The 26355-nt window shown below is 34.6% G+C and overlaps 8 protein-coding genes across 8 annotated transcripts; 6 read left to right on the top strand and 2 right to left on the bottom strand.

Annotated features, from left to right (window-relative positions):
- Nucleotides 1–45: 45 nt before the first annotated feature.
- Nucleotides 46–372, bottom strand: MONOS_8447 (uncharacterized protein; the record flags this gene model as incomplete). Its single annotated transcript, XM_067878859.1, has 1 exon — nucleotides 46–372. The coding sequence occupies one exon, from the start codon at nucleotides 370–372 to the stop codon at nucleotides 46–48; it is 327 nt and encodes a 108-aa protein (XP_067727217.1).
- Nucleotides 373–1973: 1601 nt separating this feature from the next.
- On the top strand, nucleotides 1974–2408 carry MONOS_8446 (uncharacterized protein; the record flags this gene model as incomplete). Its single annotated transcript, XM_067878858.1, has 1 exon — nucleotides 1974–2408. The coding sequence occupies one exon, from the start codon at nucleotides 1974–1976 to the stop codon at nucleotides 2406–2408; it is 435 nt and encodes a 144-aa protein (XP_067727216.1).
- Nucleotides 2409–6089: 3681 nt separating this feature from the next.
- On the top strand, nucleotides 6090–6332 carry MONOS_8445 (uncharacterized protein; the record flags this gene model as incomplete). Its single annotated transcript, XM_067878857.1, has 1 exon — nucleotides 6090–6332. The coding sequence occupies one exon, from the start codon at nucleotides 6090–6092 to the stop codon at nucleotides 6330–6332; it is 243 nt and encodes an 80-aa protein (XP_067727215.1).
- Nucleotides 6333–6693: 361 nt separating this feature from the next.
- On the top strand, nucleotides 6694–7476 carry MONOS_8444 (uncharacterized protein; the record flags this gene model as incomplete). Its single annotated transcript, XM_067878856.1, has 1 exon — nucleotides 6694–7476. The coding sequence occupies one exon, from the start codon at nucleotides 6694–6696 to the stop codon at nucleotides 7474–7476; it is 783 nt and encodes a 260-aa protein (XP_067727214.1).
- Nucleotides 7477–19328: 11852 nt separating this feature from the next.
- On the top strand, nucleotides 19329–20182 carry MONOS_8443 (uncharacterized protein; the record flags this gene model as incomplete). The annotated part of the gene is made up of 2 exons (XM_067878855.1): nucleotides 19329–19587; nucleotides 19848–20182. The coding sequence occupies 2 exons, from the start codon at nucleotides 19329–19331 to the stop codon at nucleotides 20180–20182; spliced, it is 594 nt and encodes a 197-aa protein (XP_067727213.1).
- Nucleotides 20183–20705: 523 nt separating this feature from the next.
- MONOS_8442 (uncharacterized protein) lies at nucleotides 20706–22023 on the top strand (the record flags this gene model as incomplete). The annotated part of the gene is made up of 2 exons (XM_067878854.1): nucleotides 20706–21035; nucleotides 21094–22023. 2 exons carry the CDS (start codon nucleotides 20706–20708, stop codon nucleotides 22021–22023), a joined length of 1260 nt encoding a protein of 419 aa, XP_067727212.1.
- Nucleotides 22024–22973: 950 nt separating this feature from the next.
- Nucleotides 22974–23354, top strand: MONOS_8441 (uncharacterized protein; the record flags this gene model as incomplete). Its single annotated transcript, XM_067878853.1, has 1 exon — nucleotides 22974–23354. One exon carries the CDS (start codon nucleotides 22974–22976, stop codon nucleotides 23352–23354), a length of 381 nt encoding a protein of 126 aa, XP_067727211.1.
- A 2284-nt stretch (nucleotides 23355–25638) lies between these two features.
- MONOS_8440 (uncharacterized protein) lies at nucleotides 25639–25989 on the bottom strand (the record flags this gene model as incomplete). The annotated part of the gene is made up of 1 exon (XM_067878852.1): nucleotides 25639–25989. The coding sequence occupies one exon, from the start codon at nucleotides 25987–25989 to the stop codon at nucleotides 25639–25641; it is 351 nt and encodes a 116-aa protein (XP_067727210.1).
- Between the last annotated feature and the right edge of the window lie 366 nt (nucleotides 25990–26355).

Raw genomic sequence — 26355 nt, 5'->3', positions numbered from 1 at the left:
TATCAATCTGAATTCGAGTAGTTGTGATTGTGATTGCAATTGTTTCTATCTGATTACACACACAGTTTGAGAGTGTCTACCACACGCCGATGCTGTCGAAGATTCCCTTTTGGAGCACTTGTGAAGGCTCTGATTGCTCATGTGTACAGATGCCTTCTCCGCCTCCGCACTCTTCAGATGCACTGCCTCTTCCTCCTCTTCCTCTTCCTCCTCTTCATCTTCTTCGCTTTTATTTTCCTCAGCATTTTCATCACCATCATGAATATCGTCACTTTCTCCTCCATCAACATCATCTTCCTTCTCATCGTCATCTTCAATCACAGTCTGTTTCATGTCTCCATTCGGATGATTATCTTCGTTTGACTCATCCATACTCAAATGTTTGCTGTTTGATGAGCAATGTTGATTTTTTGGGAGAGTTGAGATATGAAAAAGAAAATGGATCAAAAGGAGATGAGAAAGAAATGAGCAGAGAAATAGCAGAAGAGCAATTCAAATGTGAAGAAGGAAAAGAAGAAGAAGAATATTCAGAGAGGAGGAGGGAAAAGGAGAAAATTGGATTGATAACTGATGATTGGACTGTGAAAGAGGAAAGGGAAAAGCAGAAACGGAAATATTGATTGTATTTCTTTGATGGGTTCTTTTTCTCCGAAATCTTCATCTTCTTCCTTCTTCCTTCTTCCTCGTCTGATTTATCACCAAACTCAACATCAAAACTAGCAAGATTATCTTTAATGCATTCTTTTCTTCTTTTTTTCTTCTTCTTCTTCTGTTTCTTGTTCTTCTTCACTGCTTTCTGCGTCCCCATCCAATTCATCCTCTTAAACAATCCAGCCTTCCCCTGCCTTTGGACTGTATTACACCAATTCCAATTCTTCTTTTTCACCATCTTCTTCTTCTTCATCTTCTTCTTCATTTCCTTTATCTACTTCCGATTCTTTAATTTCTTCTTCGTCATTTCCTTTTCCACAAGCTGTACCATCTTCAACTTCATTGTTATCTTCTTCTTAAACTCCTTCAATATCATTTTCACTCACTTGACATAGGATCAGATCATCGACCTTCTGATGTGTATTTGCTGTGCAATCTGCATCTCCGCAAAACTCAACTGAAAATTGTTTCATTCGCTTTTTTTCTCGGCTGATTAATCACTGAACAAATGTTCATTTCATCATGATTCTTGAGAAAAAAATTATTAAAGAAAAATCCATCTTTTCATACAAACGTTCTTCTTCGATTTCTTCAATGATAAACAAAAATGATACTGTTTTTTTCATTTCATTCGAATCCCCACCGAACTCAGTGCCAAGCCTTGTATTTCGTATCTACTCAGATAGACGAAAGGAATAATTATTCAAACACAGAATAGCAGCTGAAATAAATGAAAATGGAAGAGATGTTATGATGAGCCAAGAAAAGAAGGAAAGCTAACATGCAATAAGAAATGGAGGATGCTTTTCATTCCTTTTTCAGTGAATGAAGGAGGCACAGATGAAAAGATAATAATATTAAACAATTCTATTTTTGAAAAAATAGTTGGTGATGTCTTTCTTCAGATTTCACAACTTCACATGCCTTCAAGGAAACGAGAGGATGATAAAATGAGGAGAACATAATTTGTTAGAAAACAAATAATCGAAGTTAAATACTGTCAAATAAATGGGATGAACAAGAGATTGACAATTGAATAGGTAAGTTGAGGAAATTATAATTTGTGGAAAACCTTCGAATATGATTGAAGAAATACTATTTGAAAAGAAGATATAGATGATATAAAGCAACGAGCTTTGTTTTCGTTGGATGCAGAAACTAAAATAGACGAAGAAATATCGAAGAAATATTTTTATTTGAGCTGATGTTAAGGATTTTGAAAGAAAAGAATTGATAAATGATTTTGTTGAAAGTGATATGAAAGCATAAAGATTTTTCAATGATATGGAAAATGGTGAAAATTGGAAAATGAAAGAATTAATATGAGAATCAGAAAAAATTCATCTTTTCCAGTGATTTCAGTGTCAACCGCATTAAATGTGAGAGTTTTTGTGGGAGTGAAAATGGAGACGAGAAAAGAGAGGGAGGCATCGCTGAAGGAAGCAACGCGTCCGAGAGCATACTCCACTGTGGCACATGGGCTTTGCTGTGTTTTACCACATGCATCGACATCACTTCCACCATTTGCAACTATTTTATTTTGGGAGATGATTGGAAGCCAACTGTTGAACATCGCATCATCAACAGTTTCTGCATTCCACACTCTTTTTGATTCTGTTGTTGATCCACATTGCTGGGATGGGGATTGGGTAATAGCATTACCACTGAAGAACACATCATTCCCGCTACCATTTGTTGCAGTGTTGCCATCGAAAAAGCAGAATGTGATGAATTTTATACTATTCATCCAGGAATAAGGAGGATAAAAGCAAATTGCAGCTTCTCCATATGTCGAAAAACCAGTCAGTTTTTTATTGATAAACTGACAATCATTAACCAAAAATTGATTTGGTTTATTTTGTGGAGGCCAGCGAAATGTGAGTTAGCCGGTTGAATCTCATCCAGTATTTGAGATGCGCTTGCATTTAGTGAACAAGAATTGACCGTTTGAAGATAAGATGCTGATAGCAAAAATCCAACCAGTTCCACGCCAATATGTTATTGAGAAATTTATCACTCTGTTTTCTGAGAATGTTCAAACAGAATAAGGTTGATTGCAATATAAATAAGCAGCTCCTCCATGCAAAGCAGAACAACTTGTGAAATTAGATTTTTCAAAATTAATTTTTGACAAACTGTGACAATTCAACTCCTCCATGATCGCTTGTTGAACAATTGAAAAACAAACATGAAGTGATTGTGATGTTTGCATTTGCCCAATAAACATAAAGCGCATCTCCATTACCACCTCCGCTTCTTGAATCATTCCATTTACACCATTCGAAGCGATGGCTACTTGCATCGAATGAAGACAACCTTCCAGGTTTCGCTCTTTGAGATTCAGTTCCAACATGAACAACAGCAGCATTAGGAGAAGAGCGTGTTTGGTGAAGAAAAGAGGCGTTGAAGGCAGTGAGAGAAGTGGATGGGCTGTTGACGTTTGGGAGGATGGATCCGTCAATGGGGTTATGGGTGGAGGAAGGTGGTTGAGTGGATGGAGAGGTATGAGTGAAGAGAGAAAGAGGGGATTGAATTGGAGTTGGTGTTGGTGGAAGAGGAAGAAGGGGAAGAGGATGAGAAAGATGAAGGAGAAGGAGAAAGGGAAGGAGATGGAGAAGGGGAAGGGGAAGAGAGGGAAGAAGGAGAAAAAAGGAATGGCTGGATGAGGGAGATGAAGGAGGAGAATGAGGAGTGGGAGATGGAGAAGGATGCAGAGACTGGGGAGTGGGAATCTGGGAGGAGATTGTCTGGGGTGGAAAAAAGGGGGAAAGAGAAGATGCATGGTTGAGGTGTTGTGAGGGTGAAGTTGGTGAGGGAGAGAAAGGCACGGGCAGAGAGGATGAGGGGGCAGAGGTGGTTGTGGTTGTTGCTGAGGGAAGGTGTTTGGATGTGGTAGGTGGAGGAGAAAATTGTGAAAGCAAATAATGCTTTCAAGTGATAAAGAATGCGCAATCAACAAGAAGGATTACGCTGAGGAAGCTTATTTATAAATAGGTGTTGATGAGTGTGAAATTTGTGAAAGGACAACATATGTGTGTTAAATATTTATCTTGAACAAATAAAACAAATTCTTTTTCTTTCTTTAAATTTCCGTCACTCTTTTTATCTTTCCATAAAATTATATAATTTTTGATACGACGAATTCACAATAAATCTTTAACAAAAGCTATTGCTTTTGAAGTTACATTTTTGTCAATTCAAATAATAACTTTCAAATCATTACTCACTTTTTCTAAACTCAAATTTTATTAAATTTAGTGAAAAACTCGTTAAGTTTTATTCATTATTTTCAAATCAATTTATATGAAAAAAGCTGTTTGTGTTCATGCATGTGTTTTTGTTACTATTTCTCGAAACTTCGATAAATAACAATTTTTGAACAACAAAAAAATAGAAAGAGATATCTTTCAATTCATATTTGTTCGTTGTATATTGAAATTGCTTAAAAGAAGCAAAAACATTTGAAAACCATTCTGAAATGTAATTTTTCGAAAAGTTAGACAATATTTGCTTAGACTGTTTCCTAAACAGTTACCTCAAAAATATAAATTCAATGTGCTCTGATAGAGATGACTCCTTTGAAAATAGTATCTCCTTGCTGAAAAAAACATCAATAAAAAATCATTTTATTGGATTAAATGTATTATTTATTTTGCGATCATTAATTGTAATTGAAAATTACTAGCACTTTTTATTTTTGCAAATATGAAGTAAAAATACAGATTTTTGTTTTAACATCTTGGTTTTTATTGATTAAGAATGTTGTTTCGTAATTCTCATGCATCCGAAAAAAAACATTGAAAAATAATTATTTCAAAAATAATCACCCATTTATTTTATTAACTAATGAATAAATTAATTTATCTATTATGAATTTTCATATTGTTAATAGAAAAAGGATGTTTTTCAATAAGACGACAGTTATCATCCAATACCATCAGGAGCATCACAACTTAACATGACTTAGATCCCAGTCTGTTTGACAATTTTTGATACACACACCATCTTTTGAAAAAGAACGTAAATAAGCGATAGTGAATGAAATGTATTATGTGAGAGAAGTTAAGAGAGAATTTGAAGAGTTGACAAGAAATGTGGATTTGAAGAGAGAGAGAGAGAAAGAATAAATAGGAAAAAATAGGAAAAGAAGTGAGAAAAAGGCTTATTATATTGAGATGGCTACGAACCTTGGAACATTATTTTCTCTCTTGTGCAATGTGGAACAAAGAATTTATAAGGCTTTGAAGCAGCATTACTCAAGTGCTTCGAGCATCCAATGATAATCACAGAAAAATTAGTGTATAATATTCTCTATCTTTAAGAAAAGCAACAGAAAGAAGAGTTGTGAAAGATGAAGACTTGTTGAAAGGAGGAGCTGTTGATACTGTTTTGGAGGAGATTCGGCAGCCAACATTGGATGACAAGATAGCATATGAATGCTTCACATTTTTTCAGAAGTTTTATTGGAGATTTAAAGTTAAGGAGAAAGATGAAATGGAAGAAGCGAAAAGAAAAGAGATGAAAAGGAAAGCGCTTGAAAAGATGGAAGAAGATGGATACGAGGATTGCATCATCGGATTGCGCTGTTACATTAACAAGGGGGAATTTGTGGAAAATTTTTTGTTAATAATAATTGGAGCATTGTTTGTTCGTGTTTGAATAAGAATATAGTTTATTGATTATTTTTTTTTTTGCCTTTTCACTTCATTCATCTTTGAATAATTCATTAGTCCTCTTTTTTTAATGTTCAAAATAAAGAGATTTGCATGTTCATGAATGATGTTTTTCTGAAATGTCAATCAAAAAATTAAAAACAAAAATTTAATAATGCGTTCTATTCATTAAAAATGAGTGTCGATGAAAGATTATTATTTCTCATGTTTGTATATTTTCTCGATTGTCAAATTCTCACAAGAATCTTGCTGTTCTCCAGACAAAATTGCACTAGCCTGCAAAGAAGCACCAGAAGATTGAAAACAGAAGATGTCTTGTCCATTCCCCATTCCCACTCCTATTCCTCTCCCACTGCTTTCAATACTGCTATTGTTGATTTTTCCGCTATTTGCAGAATCACTTGATCCACTTTCATTATCACTTGCATAAGGGCTTCTATTATCTTCACAATTTCTATTGCTATTATCAGTTTCATTAGCATAGATGTGAGAAGAGAGCGAGTCTGCTGAGTAATTCGTCACAACAGCACAAAACAAGGAGGCAGCTTCACTGGCGAGAAGGATGAGATGGGCATTGAAACGAGTATTGGTCGAAACAACAACAGAAATTGGGACTGATAATCTGAGAAGAGCACGAAAGAGAGATAAAAGATTTTCAGCTGCACTGCGGCTGAGAAAACGTCGAGGAAGATGGACAAGTGCTAGAAGGCAAGAGAAGAGGGAAAAGAAGATGATGATTCAAAAGGCAAGCCTGAAGAAGGAGATATGGAGAAATTGCAGCAACAGCAGAAGAAGATGAAGAACACAAAGGAGACGAATGAGAGGGGAAAAAGGAGGAATATAAATAATGCTATGAACCCAGAAGAGCTGTGGATGGAAGGGATGATGTCGGTGATGAAGGCGAAGGAGAAAACGGAGGAGAGCGCAACGACACAGGCGACACTGGAGACATTAGAGACATTAGAGACATTAGAGACACCGGTGATGAAAGCTACACAGGAGAGATAGAAGAAGACTGAAAATGTGAAAGGGAATGTGTGGATGTGTTGACAGCTTTCGCAGGCTCAGAAAGTGCATCCAGATAGCGCAATGGATCAGGACGAGAGGGAAATGCAGCATTGCCAATCTTTTGGAGTGATGTCGATTTATGCACACTGCACACAGCGGAAGCCGACATGCTTTATATTGTGGTGTTTGTGGTGTTACCAGCAGTTGACACACTTTTCACTGATGTCATTTCCATCTTCCCACTCCTTCCTCTCCTTCCTCTCCTTCCTCCTCTTCTTCTTCTCCTTCTTCTTCTCTTTCGCATCATCCTTCTTCTCAACAAGACAGCAGACTGCAGCTAAACAAAAAAGGAGAGAAAGAAATGGCATTTTCTTCTATTGCAGCAGCACAGCTGTCATCGATACGATACAAAGTGTTCTCCTTCACAACGCCTTCTAAGTGTCTGGGACTTGTTGCGCGGGGCGTGCTCGAAGCGCTCCTCTTCACTGTAATGCACGACTCGTCTCCTATTGTCCTCGCATCGGCTGCTCAAGCACTGTCTGCACTGGTGCGTTCAGTGACGGTGAAGGAGAAGTCTGCCTCTCTACTGCTGAGAGCATGCAACACCACAAAGATGCTCCTGTTCCATGCAACGAGAGACGAGGTGCTGCTATCGTCGGTCTTTCGGCTGCTGGCGGAGGTGTGTGATGCCGATGTAATCCTCACTGAGAAGGCATTCATCTGCTTTCCAGATGCAGCCAGAGAAACAACTGAGACAGCAATTGTTAGTCAACAAACGGTGGCACAGCAGAAACACTCTCATTCCTCAAGTGCTTCATCATCAACAACATCATCATCATCCTCCTCCTCCTCCTCCTCCTCTTCTTCTCCTTCTCCTCCTTCTTCTTCCGAAACGCCATCTTTTCCGCTGCAAACAGCACAAGGATGTTTCATTGTGTTGTATGGGCAAGTGGAATTAGCAGCTATATTATTTTGTCGTTCTTCTTATCTGTTTATTGGAGTGAGACATGCTCCACAAACACATCAAATAGTGGTGCTGGACTGGTATGTGAAGAACAAGTGCATTCTGCAAAGGCAGATATCACAGAGAGAGGGAAGACAGGGAGAAAGGAGAGAAGTGACAGGGGAGCAGAAGTGTGCTTGAAAAGAAGAGTCAAAAGCCAAGTTGCAGATGATGCTGCTTGATGAAGTGTTGCATTGGGAGAATGTTGTGGATTGGATTATGTGTTGTGCTAACTTTGATGAAGAAAATGTCAAAGATGACGAAGAGAAAGAAGTTTAGAAGATGGAAATGACTACGCCAATGCATAAAAAATGAATGAGCATTGAATGAAGTCGAAAAACTATTTCTTTTTAGAAAAATAATTGTTAAAAAAAACAAATTCAATCAAAAAATAACAAACCTTTTTGTTTAAACCTAAATTTCATTATTCTTCCACTCTTGATGTCTTTTATTTCATCCTTCAACAGCCCTTTCTCATTCCATGCATTCGCGCACTTCACCTATCCCTCAGCCAAAAAGTGAATAAGAAGTACTTGCCATTTCTCAGTCGAGCCAATCGTGCTTCGCTGTCACAACAGCACACACTCCATTAAAGAGAACGCAAATTCCTTCCAACACAATCATCAAAAAGCAGAAATCTTTTGTGCAGAACCTAGCCGACTGCGCAGCGATGATTGAGATTGATGCGAGGATGGAGAAGATGACGGAAAATGCAGACTACTCGATGATAATAAACAAAAGTTAACAAATAACACGGAATTTAGAGGAGAGAGACGGATATGTTTGAAAAGAGTGAAAAGAATTGGAGAAAGAGGAAGAGGAAAATAAATAAGATAATGACCAAGAAAGAAAGGAAGCTATTTCCATTCAGACAGTGATTTTTCTTCTTCTTTTAATTTTAACTTGAAATTTTTGAGAATCCAACAAATCTTCATGCAACTGTGTCTTCATCCAATTTTCAGTTTAATAGAACAAATTTTCCACATTCTTTTTCAATAATAAACACAAATTGTAACAGTTAATATGAAATCAATAAAAGAAGCATCGAAAATTCAATGAAACTTCTTCGCCTGTTCAAATAATATTATTATGCAAACAATATTCTAATTATAGCCTTTCACTCATTTGCTTTGGTTATTTCCTCAAATATCGAGCTTGTATCCAAAAATAAAAATTAATAATAATTATGGATTTCGTTTCAAATATTTTTTTGCATAATAATGTTATGTGCATTGTTATATGAATGTGGAATAAGTTTGGAACAAAACTTGATTTTTTACATAATTTAAATAATTTTTCCACATATATTTGTTTAAATTATGGGTAATTTTTGAAATAACAATTTGAAGAAAGAAAATGCAAATGTCTCAGCCATTAAAAGCTTTAATTTCATTTCTTTCGGATGAAAAACAAAAATGAGAATATCATCAAACATAGTCATGGAAAAAACCCGGGAAAGGGACAAAACCTAGGAATGTCCAATTAATTGAAGAGTTTTCCATCAATTAGTTCCACTTTCTGATTTCTTTTATTACAAATCGACAAAAATAAATATTTTTTTGAAATAATCGTTCATTCAATGTTTTTAGGTTCAGAAATTTATCATATCCCCATTTTTTTATTGGGTCCTAAATTTTCTGGCTCTCCAGAGCACTTTGAGAAAAAAAAAATAATAGAAATTTTTGAATATTTAATAATAAGCTAATCCAGAAAATATTTTGTCATAAACATACAAAACGCGAACCAAAAAAATTCACAAAATAATAACAACGGAAGTTCCGTTTTATGATTCTGTTAATATTCACTTCGTAACATCTTGCGAAAAGCGATGTGGGTGAAAAAAGATCAAAAATTATTTTCGCAAAAAATTTATAAAAAATATTATTTATGGTTCAAATTCCGAGGAATCTTCTCCTGTTCCAGCTCCAAAAGGATCTGAATCCTCGCTTTCTGATTTTAAAAGTTCTTCTTCGGTATCCTCTTCGTCTCTAATTCCTGAAATGTCATTTATATCAGGAATTTCTTCGTTTTCATCAACTTCGTCATCATCGATTTCCAGTTCAAATTCATCTTCAGATTGAAAATTGATAACTTTTTCAATGAATTCTCCGTCAGAAAGTGAAACTAATTTTTTAACAATGAATGTCGCAAGCACTCCAGGAATAAATCGCTCTCTCACTCCATATGGGTGATTTTTTTTGAAAAGTCACAAATGTTTAATTTTCAAATAAATCAAAAATTTCATAGTTTGCTCAAATATCTGCTTTCACTCACGAATCTCCTCAAGAATGTTTGAAATGGTATTATCCAGAAATAGATTTTATAATAAAGAAGTTTGGTGCATGCTAACAAAAATATAAGCAAAATATGAAATTTTTGATTTATTTGAAAATTTAACATTTGTGACTTTTCAAAAAGAATCACCCATATCTTGGGTGAAATGATCGCAAATGTGCCCACATTCCTTCTGTAGAATTCGTATTGGCTTTCGTAACAGTATCAACGTAGTTACATTTGCGGCTGACAGTTTGGTGTGTGTAACTAATTCCTCCTAAGCAAGAGAATGCTTTCCACTCGTCGCTGATTATTGTTGTTCCTTCTTTGATTCTATTTTTAATAATAGGGATTAATGTCTCTTTTTTTCGATAAGGCACAATGACCACAAATTTTTTTCCTTATTCTTCTTCGCCTTTTCGTTCGACCGCTCCAAATATCCACATCAAATTTCCCTGCTTTCCTAATTCAAAAAAAAGTTATTTTCACAACAAATAAATAAATATTAATGAAAACAAAATATATATTCGATGTTAAAACCTTTTTTGTATTTCCGTCTCCTCCATGCTGCTTCATCAATTTCTTCTATTTTGCCTGCCCCTCCAATTTTTTCATTTCTGTAATTTAAGTAATTTAACGCTGTAGACCTTGCAACACTTGTCCAGTACCCAATCGTCATTTGAGACACATTTAGCATCATGCTAATTTGCCAATCTTTGATTTCAAGCCAAAATATCAAAAGAATCATCATCACAGTGGAAATAGGCAATTATGAAGACTCCATAGTTGTATTTTTAAAGCAGGAAACACTTTTCTTGCACTTTGGGCACTTCAAGAATATTGAATGTCCCCTTCCTTTACAGATATATTTGACTTTTTTGCAGTGTTGGCAAAATGCAAAAACATTAGGAAAATATTGTTGTATCCATTTCCAAGATGATTCTTCAGATGAAAATGTTTCATACAGGGTATGGCATTCCTTTTTGAATGGTTTTTTCCAAGACATAAAATATTTGATCGACAAAAATTTTGTGATCAAACCCATTTTTAATGTGATTCTGTAAAAAAATTATATTTTTTATTTTATCAAGTGGATGCAAAGCGCAGACTTATAACATAATATTTATAAACCTAGAAAGCAATATATTACAAAAATGATCGAAAGAATAAAAAATATTTGGTATGCTTATTCTATGCTTATGCCAATATTTATAAGTTTTGAAATTTTAGTGAATAGATCTGGTGTTTTATGTTTTATTTTTTTCGATCAAAGACTTGCTCATATTTTCACGAGCTTTTTGTTCTGAGATTTTTAAGTGTTGTTATTGTTGTTGAACATAACTGCTTTATAATTTTGGTTATTTTTTGTTATTAAACACATCGTTTTTTTATAATTTTTTTCCATTTCGCAATATTTCGAAAAAATAAAGAAATTATTCATGCAAACGAGTTTTTTCATAAATTTAAAAGGGTGAGTGTGTAAATTATCAACAAGTGAAGGATATCAGAAAAAAAGAAAATCTTTAATTTTTTATGATCGAGATTATTAATAAAAAAACATGTTTTTGCGTATATTTGTGTTTAAAACTTCAAATCATATTTTTTCATTTCGAAATTTAGGTGATACACATATCAGTCAGTTTGATAACTATTTTTCAATGAACAAAAACATGGCAACTCTTATTTCACAATTTTTTTTAAATTTTATTGAAATTTTGTGAAATGGAAAAAAATTATAAAAAAACGATGTGTTTAATAACAAAAAATAACCAAAATTATAAAGCAGTTATGTTCAATAACAATAACAACACTTAAAAATCTCAGAACAAAAAGCTCGTGAAAATATGAGCAAGTCTTTGATCGAAAAAAATAAAACATAAAACACCAGATCTTTTCACAAAAATAAAAATATGAAAAAATATTTTCAGAAATAGTATATTATAATACCATCGGTGGAAATTGCGGTAACTGGTGGAAAATCCGGTAGTTGGCAGAATCGAATTGTTGAACATTAAAACATTTAAAATTCATTTGCTCTCGCACTGAACAATTTGGGTTTTGTTTTTTTTAAGCGTAAGAGTGAAACTTGGTTGTATTAAATTAAAAAAAAAACATTATTTATTCACAACTTCATTATTTTTCTTTGAAATGAAATGAGATAATGAAGAATTAGGCGCTGAGTTTCAAAAAACGAAAACTGGCAACAAGATTTATGTGCAGCAAAAAATGATCCTTTCTTTTTTTTTCAGCTGTGATTTTCTGAATAGAGTTCGTCATCTTTTTTTCTCCTTTTGCATGAACAAAGCTGTGAAGTGTTCTCAATGCTTTTTGTCTCTTTCCTATCATAAATATAACTAATTTCCTTTCCATACAAATAATCATCATCTATTTTTTCTCTTCTCAATCTAATTCTCTTTTTCTTAACGTCAACTAATTTCTTCAATATCCTTTGTTTATTTTCCTTTTCTTTACTAATTTCTAAATTTTCTTCCTTCTTTTCTTTCGGCTCCTTTTCAATTGTCTTTTTATCATCGCTTTATTCTTTTTGTTGTCGTTTTTCCTTTGGAGAAAAAACTCCAAATAAATCCTTCTTCATATCATTCGAAGTATACTTTGATGAGAACTTTCGAGAAGATGAAAGCGAACCACATATCCTTGACAGCACAGGAGTAGCGGACACCGGATAAACTCCTGTATTCGAAAATGAAGATCTTATGACTGAAGGAGTTGTTGCTGCTGTTAAAGCTTCTGGCAAAGCATCTGCCAATGCTTTTCGACATGAAGAGGTTGAAAATTGAGTTGGCCTTGCAAAAGAGTTTTGAAGAACTTGTTTGAACCTTGCAAACACACAGATATCGCAAGGTTGCAAAAGGTGAGTCATGTTAGAAGGGAAAAATTCAACGATGATATTTCTTTGTTCAGCAAACGTAATCACTTTTGAATCGAAGTGAGTTCGGTGATTATCCAATAAAAGAAGTGCTTTTTTCGAAGATGAGAGTTTTTGCTTATTTGCAATTAATTGAAGCCATTTCTTTGTCATTATCCTTTGAAACAATTCAGCAGATATCCATCCAGATGAAGACCCCTCATAGGATACATTGAATGAAGAAAAAGTAGAGAATTCCTGTGGAATTTTTTTTTCGAGGGTATATTTGTATATGAGGAAGATGTGAGCCGTCTGCGCAAATGCACACACAAATAGTTGCATTTTCCATTTTTGGCAATGAAGATGGGGAAGGAGGGCATTGGTTTTTCAGGCAGACTACCAGTTTTTCTGTTCCATCACCTACACGAACCGAAGATTCTTCAAAATTGTAAATATCAGTCTCATTAATTCTATTGGCTGTGATGATGGAGGATAACTTTTCGAACCACGAATGTATTGCTTCTGGAGATTGTGCGTTAATTTTTGCAATTTCCATCGGCCTGGAAATTGAAGTCCTCAAAATTGAACTTCTTTTTATCAAATCATACGCATATTTGGAATTGACTTTATTTCTTATTTCTTCGCTTTCGCTATCTGAATTCACAATGTCTTGTATCTACAATATATTAAAATATTAAACAAAATAATCTAATTCTTCAGACCATTGCTTGAATATCCTTTAGTCGGATTATTTTTTTTTCGGATAAAAGTGCAATAACCTGATTTTCAACAGTTTCCAATTGTTTTTTTGTAATAATTTCTGGTCTGCCTTCTTTGCCAACTTGCCGTTTTGCTTTCAAATCAGCCATTCCTCTTTCCCATGCTCCATTTGAAATAGCTTTGGATCCCACAGCTGTTTTCCACGTGACAGCATATTTCTTTTTGATTTCAAAGACTTTTTGGGAAGGAGATGAAAGATTTCGGTAATCTGATGATGCCATTATCCAGTGAAGTTCTTTGGAAGATATTTTTTTTGTCATTTTCATTATTATTCATTTGATCAAAAATTTAATTAATCATATAAATAAGAATTTTAATGAAAGAAAGCCAATTTTTAACAATCAAGAATTAATATATGTGAAGGAATAGTAATTTGCTTTAATTTTCACATAAGAATAAAATTCTTTCCTTTTATTTAATCAACAAAAGTCTTTTTTTATTTCTTCGGAACTTGGTAGTTTTTTCGATGATTGCAGTGACTATCTTTCAAGCTGTGCAGGGGTTGAGCTTTTGAAAGACGTTTTGTTCATTATCTTTAAAATAGTCAACTTATTTTCTATTCTTTTTGGTTTTCAGATAACTTGGTCAACCGGATTTTCCACCAGTTACCGCATTTTCCACCGATGGTATATTAATAATTTTCTATTATTTAATTTTTTCCAAAAGTGCTCTGGAGAGCCAGAAATTTTTGATCCCGATTAATTTTTTGGGCACAGATAAATTTCTGACCCAATATAAGTTTTTCTTGATTGCAGAATGAAACAAGCATTCAATATCACGATTGAAAAAAAACCATTCGCTGATGTGAGACTATGTGAATATTTCTGAATAAATTGAAAAAAATTCTGACTATTCATTGCAAAACAAAATTGAAAGAAAAGGAAAGTCACCATTAGCAGAAATAATATTGTTTTCCCCATTTTGTTACAGACACTTGTTTTATTTTTCGTTTTTCTCCTGAAAACAAAGAGGATTCATTTATTTCTTCTTCACGAGTTTGTTCTGGTCTCTTAAATTTTGTTTTCCCATCACATTTTTCGTCGTTTGCTTTCCTCTCTGACATTTGCTGTTGCAGATTGTTTTTCAAGGTTGTGGATTCGCTTTTTTTTTCTCGGAATAATCAAATAAAATTAACAATATACTCATTTCATTCAAATTTAGTGAAATTTTTTAAACCTTCTTCACTTGGTTCGTTGTCCTGAACAAAATCATTGTTTGTTAGAACTTTCATGTTTAAAACACCATTTGAAGCACAGGCCGATGCATTAATTGAAGATATTTTTGCAATTAAAGAATGATTGAGCAGTCGGTCTTAAATAATGGAAGGATCAAATGGATCTATACAACAAGCAAAGAACGATTGTTTAATCGTTCTTGGGTCAAGCGCAGTACTCACAGCATCTGCCAATGCTGGCACAAGAGCTTGTCGATATGACGATATTCCGCTTTCGGTTGGAGGCTGAAAAGATGAATACAGTCTTTTTTTGAATTGCGCAAACACATAGCGAACAAGCGGTTGTGTCAAGTATGTGGTGTGCGAAGGAAAAATAATAATATCAATATAATGTTCATAAAATCTTGTAATGACACTCCATCAAAGCTTCGATGAATACACATCCATTATAATTGGCGCAGATGCTTCCTATCCATGCAGTTCAGTTCTATTTATAACAGAAGGTTAAGTGTATTTCAGGATGATTTCTTCACAATCCTTTTTTGTAATCCATCCTCTTCCGTTAGCCACAATTTCAATTCGTTGATATTTTTATTCTGCAAAAACTATTGGAACAATTTTGGAGGGTCAAATCATCACTGGATAAATAGAAGATCCATCTGTAAAAACTCTGAAGACCAATGTTGCCAGGAGCTGATGTTGTTGTGAGTGGTGCATTAAGTCTTCTAGATCGAATCGTTTGATTATGTGACTGTCATCCAATTATAATGAACTTTAACCTGTTTCATCTATATATAATATCAGATCAGTGCATAATTTTTTTTGTTCTTATTATGTCCCCCAGTTATGAAAACCAAACTGTAATGTTTGTCGTTGATGATGCTAGCAACCTTTTTATGTCTATGGATTTTTGTTTTCCCATTTGAAAAGCATTGCTCCTTATTATGAATCGTCTTTCCCATTTTTCATCAATTTCTGTCAATTCACTGTTGTCTTCTTTGTTTATGTTTTTATTTTGCCTGACGTGTTCAGCCTGAAAATACAACATCAAAAAAGTTAAAAGAATATTTTTGACAAAAATCAAACAATTTGAATGATGTCTTCGAATGTTATTCATTCGGTTGAAAGAAAAAAGATTTGGCACAATCTTCTATTTCTTCTTGTTCCTCGATATTAAATATATTCGGTCTTCCATTATGTTGTGGATCTCTTCCCTGTGTCAAAGATGAAATATGTCGATATAGAGCTGAAGAAGAAACTAAGCCAGATGAAATAATTCTTTTGTGTGAAATCTCTTTTCTTGAAAGAAGACAATTAATTTTTTCGACTTTTGAATTAAATCTTCAAAATTCTGCGGTGGCTAAAACCTTTGAAAGTTCTGAAAACGAAGTTAAAGAAGACATATTGAAAAAAAAGCAAACATTATGGCTTTGTGATCCATTCATTTTATTAAATTAATTCAAAATTTTCATCATTTCATAAAAAGAAAACGTAGTGCAATTGAAGAGCAAAAGGAAGCTGTTTGCTTTTTTCATTATTAACAACTTCAACATTTTTTATCTTTTTTGAGTTTTTCGTTAGACTTTCCCGAATTTTGTCCCTTCCCCAGGTTTTGTCCATGACTATAAATGGGAATTTTAGAAAAAACAAAATTATGTCACTGTGACGTGGCAAAAGAAAATTGAAAAAATGACAAAATGACTGGCAAGATATTTATGCTTTGTCAAAGAGGGTTATTAATAACGATTTCATAATTCTTAATTACTCAAATAATTAATTTTATAATATTCATGAAATAATCCTTATTATTTTGAAAAATCAAAATTTTTATTTATGTGATCAAGTTTCCAATATTAATTTTATTTGACACGAAATATCGGTTGAGGTATTTTTTTGTCACAATTTGTCATTGACAGTCACTGAGAAAAGTGAAAAAACAACAAAATATTATAGATGCAATCAATAAATCTTCTCCAAAGTGCTTTGAAAAGTCTTAAGAAGTTTTAGTATTTGTATTTTTAAATTCAAATAAAATATATCAATTTTTTTTTTTTTTTTTTTTTTTTTTCCTAGTGACAGACGAGGGTTTGAGTGATTTATCAGGTCACAGAGAAATATTCAAATGTGTCAAATTCATCACTTGTTTCGTCATCTCCTTTTTTCATTTTTCTGGATGTAATTTTCTATTTTTTTCTCTGAAGGCAATTCTTCTTCAATATCCTTTTCTTTTTCTTCTTTTCTTCTTTTCTTCTTTTCTTCGTTACTTCTTTTTCTCCATCATCTTCCTCATCATTGATAATATTTCACATCAAAACACAGATAAATGAACCAATGGATTAATTATCACAAACCAGATTGCCCGCTTTTCGTAATGAGAGGCTTGTCCCAGATCGAGATTCAATTGCAACTTCAACTGAGAATAGTTTTTCTTTCTCGCCACAAATAATTGGTAGGTTCCCAACTTTTGCAAGAGGTCTGCCTGCTTTTTTAGCCTTTACAGTGTATTCCTTTGTTTTCTTTCTGAACTTTCACATAAAACCTCTTCCTCAAGTCTGACTCAATTCTCCTTCACAAGAGAAGCAATCCTTTCCAATCTTGAACAATATTTCGTAAAATGCAATAAAAACATAGCTTCCTTCAACTGCTTCTGCACCGCTTCAGCTTTTTTTTTTTCTTTAAATATGGGTGATTCTTTCAAAAATAGTCACAAATGTTTTATTTCAGAATAAATTTAAAGATTTCATATTTTGCTTAACATTTTGCCAACAAATATCAAACTTAACTATAATGGAATCTATTTCTTGAAAATGCTATTTCAAACATTCTTGAGGAGATTTGTGAGCTGAAACACAAATTTGAGCAAAATATGAAATTTTTGATTTATTTGAAAATTAAACATTTGTGACTTTTCAAAAAGAATCACCCATATTATTCATTCATATAATGGAAATGATTTTTTTTTTTTTTGTTTTTTTTATTCTCATTGTAGAATTTAAAATAAATATTTAAATTTTTATAAAAATTTGAAAGGTTAACAAACATTTGTTCAGTCCAATTTCTCATGAAGGCTCAATAGAAGGACTTAATCCCCACATATCCTTTCATTAAAAATTGGATTTCTTTCTCAATTAAAAATTGAAAATTTCTGACACTTGTATTCACTTACATCGTATAATGTTCAAAACTTATTTTGCTTTTAAGTTGACCAGACAAAAGAAGCATTTCGCTTTTCATTTTGTAATTATCATTTCATTAATTGTTCAATAAACAAAACAGTAAACAAACCTCAAACTGGTTTCTTTATTGATCATCGAAAAAAAGACATTAATAAAATAATGGAAGAAATCAATGTTAGTAATCTTGGCATTCTGAATTCAATGTGTGTTAAATAATATGGATTTAGTTCCTTTTTATCTTCGATTTTTTCATTTTTAATTTTTTTTCATGAAACTTTACGATCACTGAAAAAGCAGCTGGAAATCAAAAGGCTTCATGCAAAAGGAATCAGTGGAAATGCAATAGCAGGAATAACAAAAACATCGAGAGAATCCGTATCAAAATACATTAACACAAAAAAACTTATGACACAAAGTATATTCAAATGTGAACAAGGGCTTCCAACATTTCTAACAAGAAAAAACAGATTCATCGCCAAGAAAGCACTGAAAGAAAATTTGATACACAGGGTAGGAGATATCCCAAAGGTGACAGGAATCCCTTGTGGTCTTACCACAGCACGATTACTGCTGCATAATGTTCCATCCAAATACACACTGCGAAAAAAGAAACCATTTGAAACTAATTACACAAAACAACAGAGAAAAGACTTTGCAGAGTGCCATTTAAGGGATGATAACAAATGGAATCACACCTGTTTTGCTGACGAAAAAAAATTCAACCTTGATGGTCCAGATGGCAGAAGGATGACATGCATTCCACTGAATGATCCTATTTCCATCGATCATCAGAGTCAGAAACCTCGACAAAAACTTACGGCATGGTACGCAGTTGGAATGGATTTCAAAAGCGATTTATTCACATTAGAAAATACGATAGATTCAATTGATTATACGAAAATTGTTATGTGCACTTTAAAACACAAGCTGATTCCAAGTGACCCTTTTTCTGTTGATTCGTTCATGATAATGTACCTTTTCAAAAAACAAAGCTGGTGAAAAAATACAGTGAAGACAATCGAATTCACACTGTTCCGTGGCTACCATACTCTCCGGATTAAAATTCCATCGAAAATGTGTGGAAAATGTTAAATAATAGGGTTTTTGAAGATAGTGTCCCAAAAACATTTATTTCAGAATTTAAAGATAGTCTCACATCAAATTGGAAAATAAGTTTTCAATTCATGATTTATAACACAATTGTTTCAATGAACGATAGATTGTCTGCAGTTATTGAAGCTAAAGGGAGTTACGCGAAATATTAAATTACTGCTCAACGTTTTTTGTGTCTTGTTTTTAAGAATTATTTTCTATGATTGCATACTTTTTGGAACATTTTTTAACTATAATGGTTCAATTTTTAATTTTATTTTCTTCACTAAAGAAAAATGAGTAATTTTTGATAATGATGATGTTTGTTTTTTATTCAATATCATTTTTACATAAAGAAAAAACACAACATACAACTTTTTTAATCAAGAGAAATCAATTATTGAAAGGTTTGATAGTTTTCGTTGGCTCTATATATACCAAAAAATTATTTATAAATATCATTTGTTGGTCGGTTTAATTTTAATAATAATATAAGTGCAAATAAAAAAAATAATAATCCAATTGAAGTGCAGAGTTCCTTAATTCTAGAGAAAAACCGTTTTCTCCAACACCTCTTTATTAAGGGAGTGAGCTCTGCATAATGGGCTCAGCCGATCACAAAATTCGAAAAATGACAACTTTGTTGGAAGGTTTTGCGTTGGGACTGAGAGGGATATTCCAGCAAAGCGGACCTACAGGCGGTATGGGAATGGTGCCTCCCATCTCCATTCCAACTACAGATGCCCCAGGATCCCAATTCCCAGCAATGTTAGCGATCTCCTCAACAACCAAAGCAACCTCAACATCAGCAAGTTCATCTATCCCATCTCACTCACCAACGCAACTACAATTAGAAGCAGCCAAATCCCGCGTCGTGAAAAATTTGAACAGTTCGGATTCACTTTTCATGTTGATCAAGGAGATCTATTTTAGACCTTGCGAGATAATGAATCCTTGTCTATCCCCCCGTTCCTTCCATCAACAACCCATTCACATTCAAAATCTCAAAGTTGGTTTTCTGATGCTTTCGATGAAGGAACGTATAACTCTGTGTCCTTATGGACACCTGCTTTGAAAGCGATGTTGATGGCAACACTCGGTTCAACAGAAAAAGAACAAAAAATCCAGTGAGATGCAATGATGCTAACAGTCGCAGCTCTCAAAGCTGCACGCCACTTGTGCGTCAAAGTCAAATTCGGTTTCAAGGCTGCTAAAACACTTCAGGAAGAAAAGGATGACAAGTTATTGACCACAGAGCAGCTGGAGAGGATGAATACGATTTTGCAGCCCAGAACAGATCGGAAACAAGTGAGCGCTGCTTCATCCTTGTCACAAAAAACAAGGAGAATTGGGTCGTGGAGGGCAACATCAACAAGCTCGGGAACTGGAAGATCAACTCGTTCCTCCTCAAGAAGCAATTTTTTTCGAAGAAAGGAGGGGGCCGCACCCAAGCCTGTACCGAGGAATGGAAGAAGATTGGAGTAACCAATTGGATAGAAGAGGGGATAAGACCGATTTGGTAGGGGAGATCCGCAAGGGAAAAGTTGAAACAAGAAAAAAAGAAAGGCAGAGGCTTCCTGGGTGGCAGAGAAGAGAAAGAGGCTTGTTCAGAATGGATTCAAGAAGGACTCAGGACAGATATTTTAGCACAGTTACAAGAAGGAGATGTCTGTTGCTTGAACAACATATTTTTCATAAAAAAGAAAACAGGGAAACATCACAAAATCCTCAATTGCTGTCCACTCAATTCTACGATGAAAGATATTCATTTCAAAATGGAAGACAATTGAACAATAGAGAGGCTGATTCAGAAGGGAGATTTCGCAATTTTGCAAGATCTTTCTCAGACTTATTTCCTGATTCCAATTCTCAAATACTTCACCGCATTCCTAGCCTTCAAGTTCGAAGAAAGATACCACGGGTTCAAAGGCATGCCCTTCGGATTCAAAGACACACTGCGAATTTACACGAAGGAAATGAGAATAACAACAAAGTACACACGAAAAAGATGGAAGGTGAGGTGCATTTTCTTCTTGGACGATGTCCTATTGCTGGATCCAGATCAAGTCAAGCTGAAGTTTGCAACACAAGATATTGTCGAGTGGTTTCAACAGTTGGGCTTAATCATCAACAGGGAGAAGAGCGAGTTGTTCCCCAAGAAGAACTTCAACTATCTCAGATGGATGAAGAATACGAGCAAATTGACAGTCTCAATGGAACAACAGAGACGCATGAAACTGATTCAGGAATGTTTCAAATGGATGAAGATAGTGAGGAAGAACATTTTTGCAAAGACATGAGACTTCGCTTCTTTCATAGAACAGCTCAGCACTGCATTGTTCGTGTTCAAAGACCCCTCTTTATTCATGAATAAAATGGACCATTTTCTGAACAAGGAGGAAAAGAAAGATAGTTGTGAAGGAGCGGCGTTCTTGAACAGATCCATAAAAAGACAGCTGGATTTCTGGATTCAAAGGCTCAAGGAGAATTACAGCAGAGAGCTGATGGACTTCTCGAAGCCCGATTCCATTTACGTGACAGATGTTTCCCAACGGGCTTGCAAAGCAACCTTGATAATTGGAGGAGAGAGATTTCATTTTTACAAACAGTTCAGCAACATCGCAAGGCTCCAAACATCCAATTTCAAGGAGCTCCTTGCAGGTTTATTGGCTCTCAACAATTTTTCATCACAAATCACTCACAACCATGTGAGCAAGATCCTTCTCCGCTCCGACAACTTCAGTGTGGTGTTCAACATCTACATGTGGTGTGCGGGAACCAACCTCCTGCCTTTATTGAGGAAGATCAAGGCGATATGTCAGTCGAAAAAATTGATGATGACAGCAATCAAAATTCCAGGGGAGAAAAATGGAACCACAGAAACGTCGTTCAGGTTAGAGGCCACAAGATATAATTTGAAAAGGAGTCAATGTCTGAAAGAAGCAGAGAGAGCCCTCGGAGCGACATCTGAGATATACGCGTTTGCAAACGAAAGAAACAAGAGGATGGAGACTAGGCATGGTGCAGGAAGTCAGTTTACTCAATACGGTCTCACGGCAGATTTGACAATGAACACAACGCTCATTCATCCCCCGATTCCCTTGATTCTTCCGAGTCTCAAGAAAACAAAAGCAGAGATAACGAGAGCAATCATTCTTATTCAGAGATGGAAGAACAAGATATGGAGCAACTTGCTGGAAGAGATGACGTTTCAATATAACGTTTGGAGTTACTCGAAAACGGTTTTTATCCCGGGAGCAGGTGTGATGAGAACAGGTGCAGCGCTGCCTCCCGGGGGATACATGGTAGCATCAATCAATTGGTAAGAGAAGTTGGAGAAAAACGGTGGTGTGAAAGCCTCAGGCTCTGCGGAGTCCCAGATAGGATCATTTTCGTGACGAAGGAGAGCATGTCCAAGATCACATGAACACCATACTCCATTGGTTTTGCTCACGTTTTCAGAGAATGAGAAGAGTTGAAACTGAGGCAATTCCAGAAATATTTCGATTAATAGACAATGAATTCGTCTTATTGCCTTTTCTTCTTGAGAGACAAAGATGGAATATATTCCTGCCTATGTGCTTCAAGGTCAGCGATTTCACTCTTTTCCAAGACGGTATATGGCAAGGACTTGAGTTAGGTGAGTTTTATTAGAACAATATTCTTATCGTTCTCATTTTCCCAGACCCATGGAAAGCCGCACACAAAAATGAGGAGCTCAGACATCGTGCTGTCAAATTACGAGAACCACGGGCTGAACGAGTATCTTTCTTTTTTTGACCTGACGGTAAAGAACATTTTGCTGGTTATGCTGTTCACGTCATGTCGATTCCATGAGCTTGAGCAGATATCAATGGCTAACTCAATATTCGAAAATGATGCGATTTATCTGTCCACAAGACATAAGACTTCCAGATCCATGGAATATATCTCAGTTCCATTCCAAGAGGAGAATCATCAGCGAATATGCCTTGCAAGAGCCACAAGAGCCTTTTGAGATTGAGAAAAAGCATCTAATGAAAAAAGAGATACATTCCTCCTCAACACAAATCACCATACACCGCTTACCACAAAGGAAATAAGGACACTTGTTAGAATGGGGATGTTAAAATCAAGTGTTCCCGAGGAATAACGACCATTTTCATTAAAGCACACATCGATATCCAAACTATTGTCAAGTGGGATCCCAGAGGTGTGCATCGCCAAGCACGCACGCCTATCAACAACTGCTCACACGCTATGCAGATCAAACTTCATAGCGAACCTGGTAAGCTGGATGGCCCGCGCGCTCCTTGCCTCAGAGGAAGACAGCTCCCAACAAGATGAAAACACAGTTGTTAAGAAGAGCCGCATTTCAAAACAGATAGAGGGCATTCTCTTCTGTGCCACTCAGCAAACAACTTCCATAATGTTTGGTCTTCCTCCGCTTCAACCACTTAATCACGCGGATACAACAGCCGAACCTTTTACGACACAAGCGCCTTCCCCAAATCTTCCATCGCAGCAAACTTTTCCAGCGACACAGCCTAATCAAGCGATAATACTTCCAACGAGTGTTGAAGAGCCAGAGGACAATAATACTGTAAAGAGGAATGAACCAGAAATTACCAGAGGAGAACCAGAGACAGAAAGGACTGATATAGGCACTGAAATATGAAAATGGAAAGATTTGCCCAACTATGAACACTCCCTTAATAAAGAGGTGTTGTAGATAACGGTTTTTCTCTAGAATAAAGGTACTTTGAACTTTAATTCACGGAGAAAAATCTATCAACAACACCTTTTTCCAGCACAGAGCGTCAATTCTCACATCGCTTTGAATTTTTTGTTCTCAAGAAATATAACCTCACTGAACAGATGTGGTCAAATCATTCCTGTTTACACCATACCAAGACATTTATATAACATTACACAACCAGGAACAACGCGAGAGATAGAAGAGGAAACAAAATGATAAAGAGAAAAATTTAGCTAATATGGCACAAATATAATTCAAGAAATCAACAAACCAAGCCAAGGACGAAGCTGCACCAGAGTAATACCAATAACATATACTGTAATCACATTCCAAGAACCGATGCAGATGGCCGAGTGAGATAGCCGATGCAGAAATCGAGTGCCGTTTTCCAGATGTCACAACCGCATGCCAACACAAACCAAAGGCTATTGCCGAGTGCAACAACACATCAGCACTCCATTATTTGCAGAGCAATATTATTGTTTTGTTGTTCAAACACTTCATCCATTTGTTCACTTCTCTTTAATAACCGGCTGAACCCATAATGAATAACTCACTCCCTTTTTAAAAAAAAAGTTTTGTCGATAGATTTTTCTCCACAAATAAAAAGATGAAACTGAAAAATTAAACAATAATTCAGATTGTTATTGAATAACCACAACTTAATTGAATTTGTTCATCCAAATACTGAAGTCCATATCACAATTCTCAGCAGTCACAAATTTAAAATACAAACACACACATAAATATATTATCATCGGTTAAAAAAAAAAAAAAAAAAAGAAAAAAGAAAAAAAAAAAAATTGGATTGGATATCACTCTGCTTGTTTGCCTGTATTATTGATTGAAAATACCCAACAAAACTGTTGCAATATTTCTGTTAATTGATGAAGACACAGTTGGCTATTGTGGAAATATCATCAGGAAAATATATTCTGATATGAAGAATGAGAAATAGATGTCTATTGGAGGAGAAGGAAAAATTGTTAAAATTGATGAAGCAATATGGAGGAAAAGAAAATTTCATCTTGGAAGAAAGAAGAAACAAATTTGGATTTTTTGAGGCTTGGAGAGGAAAGAAAATCGGGAAGCTAGAGGAAACTTAATTGTCGTGATACCAAATAGAAAAAAGAGAAACACTCATATCATTAACATAGAAGTTCACAAAAAATTGCACAACAATTATGTCTGATGAGCGGAGAGCTTTCGACATTTTGGAGATTCTGGGATACAAACATTTGAAAGTTTGACACAAAAGGCAATTTTTTGCTTAAGGACACAGGAGCATACAAAAATTCAATTAAGGTGTTGTTGCCTCATTTAAGTTACACTTTTCTGTCTTTTAAAACTCACATTCAGTCGATACATGATTTTCTTTTTTTTTTTTTTTTCTTGAGTAACATTTTTTTTTTTTTTTTTGTGGAATTTATAATTTTTTAAAAAACACAATCAAAATTAATGACTTTCCAGAATTAATGAATATCTCAAAATAAATAAAAAATATCAATTTACTTCAAGAAAACTCAATTAAATATTTCTTCATTTCTATTTTATTTTCCTCTTTAAGAAAAGTCACAGCAAACACCTCGAATATTCATCAAGTTTCTTCCATTTGTTTGTTAAAGTTTTTAAAGAATAATTTTTTGTTTCAAAAAGTTATTATTTCACATTTTTAACAAGGATAAAACTTGATTGTTTATTTTTGTTCAACTAGTATTTTTTTTTAAAAATTTCATTCTTCGGATTACAAAATTGTTTTTAAAATTTAATAAAACAGAATAAATTCATTTAAATGAATAATAGTTGATTTTTGAAAAAAAAATAATTTGATAAGTTGCATAGAAAAACATTGACACAAGAGAACTATCAAAAATGAGTATGAATAAAAATTCAATTTTTAAGATTATGTTAAAAATATCACCTCTACTACAGATTTCCCCACAACCATCCATCTGCATTTTCGTTTTCTCCTCTTCCCGACTCATTGTTTCAGTGAAATAACCACACTAGCTTTAGCCCTTCATCCACAATCACCGTTCCAAACGTGCTTAATCACATGTGCGCAAGATCTTCTTCTTCCTCCTGAATCCTTCTCCAACATATTCTCCTCCTTCATCCTCGTTCCCATTTACATTTTTCTTCTAATTTCAAATTCCACTTTCTCCTCTCTTCCCCTCTCTTTCTCTTTTTCCTCTCCATCTTCTCATCCTCCATCACTTCTTTCATTTTCATTGCTTTGTTTTTTTTCCTCACCTTCTCTTCCTCCTCCCTCTTTCCTTTCATTACCATTGTGAATCTCCTTTGCTCCCTCATCACTTTCTTCTCCATCTATGCCTTCAACACCTTCACTCTCAGCTTTGCTCTTTCGCTTTGTTGATACCACCTCCTTGTCCTGCACAAGCCCACTAAGCAGCACCCCCACCTTGGACCCCTCTTTCCCGAATCTCCTTGCCAGCTCTAACTCAGCTTCATGCTTCTCTAGGTTCTGCCCCAGTATATTTTCCCCTGACTCCACCTGTGGCAGTAGCCTCACACAACACAGCACAACGCACATTCTCGCACATGCGATCCTTCTCTCCCATTCATTCGAATGTTTTCTTCAACCTCTAAACTTTAACCATTGTTTGAATAAATATAAGTGTTTCGTTAGTATGCTCCACATCTATTAATAGAACATGCTTCAAAGATATAAATTATTTAGTGAAAAAAATAAGAAAATAGAAATAACTAAAATAATTCACAAACAATAAATACAAGAAGAAAGACAAGAAGAAAATTCCATTTAAAAACATTTTTACAAGTTAAAAACACAAATATTTGAAAAAATGGACAATTAACTTAAATCATTTCAGTAACATGCAGTGACGTGAGTGCAGTGGTATTTATTCCATAAAAAAATTGGTCGCGATACAACCCATTT

The sequence above is a fragment of the Monocercomonoides exilis genome (genome assembly GCF_001643675.1).
Source record: "Monocercomonoides exilis strain PA203 chromosome Unknown scaffold23-1346700, whole genome shotgun sequence".
In the NCBI taxonomy this organism is placed as follows: Eukaryota; Preaxostyla; order Oxymonadida; family Polymastigidae; genus Monocercomonoides; species Monocercomonoides exilis.
This window is presented reverse-complemented; position numbering and strand designations above follow the sequence as displayed.